General features: G+C 53.7%; 2 protein-coding genes across 4 annotated transcripts in view; both read right to left on the reverse strand.

Annotated features, from left to right (window-relative positions):
- The window catches only part of Rex1bd (required for excision 1-B domain containing), a 2784-nt gene extending 1947 nt beyond the window's left edge, over positions 1-837 (reverse strand). The window contains exons 1-2 of one of the 2 annotated variants that reach the window (XM_031340123.1): positions 657-837; positions 491-573 (exon numbers count right to left, since the gene is read on the reverse strand). In XM_031340123.1, coding sequence (XP_031195983.1) covers positions 491-573; positions 657-731 — 158 coding nt within the window. In that variant the 5' untranslated portion in view covers positions 732-837. The remainder of the gene's footprint in view (positions 1-490; positions 574-656) is intronic. The other variant, XM_031340122.1, reaches the window with a different exon arrangement.
- A 2360-nt stretch (positions 838-3197) lies between these two features.
- On the reverse strand, positions 3198-5396 carry Uba52 (ubiquitin A-52 residue ribosomal protein fusion product 1). 2 transcript variants are annotated; one of them, XM_031340124.1, is made up of 4 exons: positions 5270-5396; positions 4525-4638; positions 4306-4392; positions 3198-3463 (listed from the first exon to the last, which is right to left on the reverse strand). In XM_031340124.1, the coding sequence occupies exons 2-4, from the start codon at positions 4625-4627 to the stop codon at positions 3267-3269; spliced, it is 387 nt and encodes a 128-aa protein (XP_031195984.1). In that variant the 5' UTR covers positions 4628-4638; positions 5270-5396; the 3' UTR covers positions 3198-3266. The 2 variants fall into 2 exon arrangements, with proteins under 2 accessions (XP_031195984.1, XP_031195985.1); XM_031340125.1 differs by having other exon boundaries at positions 4525-4635; positions 5270-5392.
- Positions 5397-6125: the final 729 nt, after the last annotated feature.

Raw genomic sequence — 6125 nt, forward strand, 5'->3', positions numbered from 1 at the left:
CCCCCCCCAACCCCCCGCTTGAAGGAGACAAACTCAAACCCCCACAGACTGGACGACCCGCTGTCAGGACAGAGCTAGAGCTTACCCATCTCTGCACTCGGAGAAGCGAGGGATCTGCCGGAGGGTCACGTCACAGCTGCTCCCCTCAGGCTATGCCCACAGTCACATTCTGCTCTACACCTATTTACCCAGCTACTACGGGCCACACCCCCTGCTCCACCCAACTCCCTCGAGTAGACTCGGTCCTCCGGTCTGGTTTCAGCGTCATAGATCCTTTTACCCACCTTCCTAGACCTCGCCTCTATGTACGCCCTGCTCCCGGCAGCCGCACTCCCGCATCTCCAGGATCCGATCTCCGCTCTCTCCCCACCTCTTTCGACCAAATCCACAAGCTAGGTCCTCCCAGCTACGCCTCCAGCCTCCTCCCCGCAGGTCCCCCTCTGGCAAGCTCTCCGAGGGCCCGCCCCCTCCTCTAGCCCAGCCGGCTCACTGGTCCAGACGGCGGAAGGCCTGTGCGCGTTCATCCTGCAGCTGCTGGATCCTCCGCACCAGTGTAGCGATCGGGGCGTCTCTCTATGGGGGTGGAGGGGCCATGAAGCCGGAGCCCCGAGCTCATTCCGCCGCCCCGCGTCCGTCCCACCCGCACCCGGGCTCACCCAGGCCCACGCAGGTTCCGCAGACCCGAGGCCGTCCGTAGCAGCCCGAACCTCTGCGGCGGCGGTGGTGAGCATGACTGCGCAGTCAACTGGCGCTTGGGAACGGCCGCTGCGCCCTCTGCCGGCTGGGAGGTCCACAACCAACCCGCGCTCAACTGGCTGCCTTTGAACTCTAGTTCTGTAGGAACTGATTAGTTCCAGGACTCTTGAGTACGTCCGCCGGATCCTCGATCAAATACGGTCATAATCGAAGTTAAGGCCACAAGTGCGGGGCAGTGGCGGCACACGCCTCTAATCCCAGCACTGGGAGACAGAGGCAGGCAGATTTCTGAGTTCAAGGCCAGCTTGGTCTACAGAGTGAGCTCCAGGACAGCCAGGGCTATACAGAAAAACCCTGTCTCATAAAAGAAAAAAAAAAGAAAAAAAGCCTCATTTCTGCACGGGTGATGTTACGAATGTAGCTAGGGGATGGACTGGTATGAGTGGCTGAGTCCTGCTGCAGGACTAGATCCAGTGCCCCTACCACATGGCCACTTACAGCTTATCTGCAGGACACCTAACACATCTTTTTTGGGGGTGGGGTGGGGGGAGGCTGGAGAGATGGCTCAGCGGGTGAGAGGACTGACTGTCCTTCCATAAAGGTCATGAGTTCAAATCCCAGCAACCACATGGTGGCTCACAACCACCCATGAGATCTGATGCCCTCTTGTCTGAAGACAGTTACAATTAACTTTTTTTTTTTAAATAAAGATTTATTTATTTTATGTGCATGAGTACACTGTAGCTGTACAGATGGCCGTGAGCCATCATGCGGCTGCTGGGAATTAAACTCAGGACCTCTGCTTGCTCCAGCGTAATACACTGTAGCTGTCTTCAGACACTCCAGAAGAGGGTGTCAGATCTCATTATGGATGGTTGTGAGCCACCATGTGGTTGCTGGGATTTGAACTCAGGACCTTCGGAAGAGCAGTCAGTGCTCTTACCCGCTGAGCCATCTCTCCAGCCCCTTACAATTAACTTATTTATAATAAATCAATCCTGTTCCCCCTCTTCTCTCAGCGCCCTTGTTCCTTTCTCTCCCTCCCCTTTTCCCATACCAACTTCCCTGACCTAGGGCTCTAACCCTAACTCTAGGCCTTGAACCTGAGCAGTTTCCCAATAAACCTGCCTTTAATATAATCTAAATATAAATCCCTAAATTAAAAAAAAAATTTGCTGGGCAGTGGTGGCACACGCCTTTAATCCCAGCACTTGGGAGGCAGAGGCAGGTAGATTTCTGAGTTCAAGGCCAGCCTGGTCTACAGAGTTCCAAGACAGCCAGGGCTACACAGAGAAACCCTGTCTCAAAAAAACAAAATAAAATTTTCTATGAGTACATCGTAGCTGTTTCCAGACACACCAGAAGGCATTGATCCTTTTACAGATGGTTGTGAGCCATCATGTAGTTGCTGGGAATTTAACTCAGGACCTTTATAAGAGAGTTAGTAATCTTAACCTCTGAAGCATCCTTTTGATGTCACCTCACGCAGCATACACAAACCATTCAGATTACACCTTTGAAATGGGATGCAGGGCAATGGTAATGCATGCCCTTAATCCCAGGACTGGGGAGACAGGAAGATTTCTGGGAGTTTGAGGCCAGCCAAAAATAAAACGTAAAGCTGGGCCTACTTTGAAGTGAAAAAACATGAGGTAGGATATGCTCTGCAAAGTTTCTTCCCAAGTGACATTAGGGATGTAATGATGGTGGCTACACACACATGGGATTTGCAAGCTGCTGGCAACCCACAGAACCTTTCAAATGACAAGGCAGACTAGATACCTGAAGTAAATTGCAACCAACATAGCCCATCTAGCACTCCCTAGAATGGGTGAAATGGTCCCAGGGCCCCGAGTACCCAGCTACACATGCAAAAGTATGCCTGATACTCAAAAATCAGATATAGCTGAGACAGCTGGGCAGTAGTGGCCCACACCTTTAATCCCAGCAACTGGGAGGCAGAGGCAGGCAGATTTCTGAGTTCCAGGACAGCCAGGGCTACACAGAGAAATCCTGTCTTGAAAAACCAAACAAAAAACAAAACAAAAAAATGAGGCAGCCTCACAAGACTATCTAAAGTGTGCCTATGACCCCTGTGCCGTGCCCTTAGCTGAATGTGATCAGGTAGCTCCGTGACCTAACTGGCACATGTCAACAGCCCTTCCAGAGACCCTAAACTGTGGCCCCACACACAGAGCTGAGACTACAAGATCTTGATGTAGCCAGAGCCTGCTTTCCCATGCTAGCCCCCTACAGCAGTACTGTGAACTCTACCTTTACATGGGTTCCAAAACTTTCAAGTTTTCCAGTGGTTCACCCCTGGAGCCCAGTACCAGTCTTTACTGCCAACAAATCCACAAGTTCAGGCAGGGGCATAGGTCTATCTGCCACCCCAGCCTGCAAGGTTCAAGGACAGCCTGGGCTACATGGTGAGATCCCCTTCACACTGGGAGCATCCCTCCCTGCCTATGCCCGAACAGAACAGTCACTTTAGACACCAATTACTGCTCCAGTCGATGGAAGGGGACTTTATTTGGTCCCGGGGTCACAGGCCAGGTATGGCCCCAGCTTTATTTGACCTTCTTCTTGGGGCGCAGGTTGTTGGTATGGCCGCACTTCTTCTTGCGGCAGTTGACTGCACGAGGGTGCAGGCGTGCGTAGCACTTGCGGCAGATCATCTTGTCACAGTTGTACTTCTGGGCAAGCTGACGAAGGGATGGCTCGATGATGCCACCGCGCAGACGCAGCACCAGGTGCAAGGTGGACTCTGGGAAAGAGGACAGAAGATAAATCCTGCCCAGACAGCTCAGGGCAGGACCTCACATGGGACAATGAGGTAGATTGCCCAAAGACCCCAAGGAGCACACCAAGAGGCTCCTCCACAGAGACAGACATACACTATGGTGTTGAGACGTCCAAGTCCAGGGCAAGCACAAGTCACAGCTCCACAGCCAGCACAGCCAGCACCCACGTTCTGACATACTGGCGCCCCCAACCCCCAGTGCTAACCCTCAGGTTCACACACTCGGAACACGAAACCAGACATGATGGGACACGCCTCTAAACTGAGCACACGGGAGGCAGACAGGATAGTCAATGCTATACAGAGACGCACAGAACACAGGAATAAGTAAATGGCAGTGTGGCTCAAATGCATTTGAGGCTAACAAGAGTTACAAGGAGTTCCAGACACCATGCAGTAGTGGCCCACGCCTTTAATCCCAGCACTTGGGAGGCAGAGATTTCTGGGTTCAAGGCCACCCTGGTCTATACAGAGAAACCCTGTGTGTGTGGGGGGTGGGGAGTTCCAGACAGCCTGGGCCTAAATTGACACTTAGCCTCAAAGCAAAGAACAACAACAAAAAAGTAAAGGTTTTGTAAGTAGGGGCACACAGATTAGTCTGTTTGGTGACCTGGGCTCAATCACTGAAGCCCACACAAAGCTAGAAAGAAACTGATTCCAAAAAGATGTCTTCTGCCCTTTGCTCACAGCCATTACAAATACCCACAGTAAATACATAAAGTTGTGAGTCAAACATGCCAGTGACTGGAACAGCATTCCAAAGCCAGCCCCCACCTACAATACCAGTCAAGCTAAACAGCTCTTACCTTTCTGGATGTTGTAGTCGGACAGGGTGCGGCCATCCTCCAGCTGTTTGCCAGCGAATATCAGCCTCTGCTGGTCAGGTGGGATGCCTGTGCATGAGAGAAACCAGGCTGGTCACAGTTCCTTCCTGCAAAAGCTGGGGCGACCCCATTCACTCAGAGGCAGCCACGGTCCTTAAGCACCCCCACCCCTCAGGCAGAGCCCTGAACAGCACGGCCCACCTTCCTTGTCTTGGATCTTGGCCTTGACATTCTCGATGGTGTCACTGGGCTCGACCTCGAGAGTGATGGTCTTGCCCGTCAGGGTCTTCACGAAGATCTGCATGTTGGCGTCTGCTAAGCAGTAGGAGGAGACGAATGAGTTACATGTTAAGAAGGCCGAGGACCATCGTCTTTTACTAACCACCCAGGACTGCGTATTTCTTAGGTACCTTTACTACCAAAAAGCCGAATCCTGCTGCGGAGTGAAGCTCAGTATTCCCACTCTGCCCAGTCTTAACTTTCCCAGTCACCACCACCCGGTGGGGCGGGAAATCCCATCCAACGACATGCCACCCAAGCAAGAGCCTGTCCTCTGCCTTCCAACTCCTACTTCTTAAGTGCTGAAGCAGTGTACCACGATGCACACTTTCTGTTTTTTTTTTCTAAAGACAAACTTTAACCCAGGCAAACTTCCCAGCCTTGGATGGCAACAAGCCCCCAAGCACAGGCTGTCCCTGAGCCCACTATGTAGCCACCATTGGAACCAATGGTTCAGGCTAGGCCCAGAACTCGCTCTGTAGCTTTCCGCCCACAACTCCCGGGCTGCACTGCCGCCTGCCGAACACGAGCCCAGGTCCCGGCGGCTGCGTCCCAGCAAGCATGCGCGACACCGAAGCGGAGCCCGCGGACTCCTACAGTCGCATCGCCTCCCCATCCCTGCCCAGCCGCTACCCAGCACACTGCCGCGCAGCCAGCCGCTACCAACCTGCTCGGCCGCCTCGTTGAAGAGAAAGAGGGCAGCGGAACCGGAAACCCTCTAGTCTCCTCTCGGGGCGCCTGCGCACTGAGCACGCCGCGCGTCAACGTCACAATCCGCGCCGCACGTCGTCCCGCCCCGGGCTTCGCCAGGCGCCATGTTGGGTCCTGGCAAGAGAAACCGGACTGCCTGGAGCCGCTTCCGGGTGAGAGGTAGCTGCTTTTGCGGGAGCGTCCCGCGCTGCCTTTGCAGTGGGGACAGGCTTTTGTTTAGTCGAGGTGTTGCCAGCGTTGTGCTGTCACCGCAGCAGCCGGACTGCGGTGAGTACTAGGCTAGCTTGCGCTACCTACCCGTCTGGCTGGGGTTCAGAGTAAGCCACTTTCTCCCAAGCCAGTGAAGACTCGGCAAGTAAAGGCCCTTCACCATCGTGGTGGAGAGAGAGAGACGACTCGGGTTGTTCGCCAACTTTACCCGACGCGCACACGCAAAGGAAGTGAATCCTAGCAGTTGGGACAGAAGCCGCGGATTTCTGGAAGTTCAAGGCCAGTGTGGTCTACAAAGTGGACCAGCCGTAGTGAGCTCCTGTTTGAAACAAAAACTATACACTCACCAGACGCTGTAGAGCTAAATTCCCTGTGAGCTTGATCATGTGGCTCTTTGTTTCTTAACTATTCCCCCAGTGTTTTCAGTGCACCACGCAAAACGCAGGCGTGAAAGTAGCGGAGGCCGGGCGGTGGTGGCGCACGCCTTTAATCCCAGCACTTGGGAGGCAGAGGCAGGTGGATTTCTGAGTTCGAGGTCAGCCTGGTCTACAGAGTGAGTTCCAGGACAGCCAGGGCTACACAGAGAAACCCTGTCTCAAAAA

Source organism: Mastomys coucha, unplaced genomic scaffold (genome assembly GCF_008632895.1).
Source record: "Mastomys coucha isolate ucsf_1 unplaced genomic scaffold, UCSF_Mcou_1 pScaffold22, whole genome shotgun sequence".
Classification (NCBI taxonomy): domain Eukaryota; kingdom Metazoa; phylum Chordata; class Mammalia; order Rodentia; family Muridae; genus Mastomys; species Mastomys coucha.

What these genes read in the sequence shown, in the direction of transcription:
- Uba52 (XM_031340124.1), bottom strand. Translation starts at nt 4,627, where the DNA reads ATGCAGATCTTCGTGAAGACCCTGACGGGCAAGACCATCACTCTCGAG. An exon ending in CAAGATCCAAGACAAGGAAG is followed by an intron (nt 4,393 to 4,524) that starts GTGGGCCGTGCT and finishes TCTCATGCACAG; the next exon opens with GCATCCCACCTGACCAGCAG. An exon ending in CGACTACAACATCCAGAAAG is followed by an intron (nt 3,464 to 4,305) that starts GTAAGAGCTGTT and finishes CCTCTTTCCCAG; the next exon opens with AGTCCACCTTGCACCTGGTG.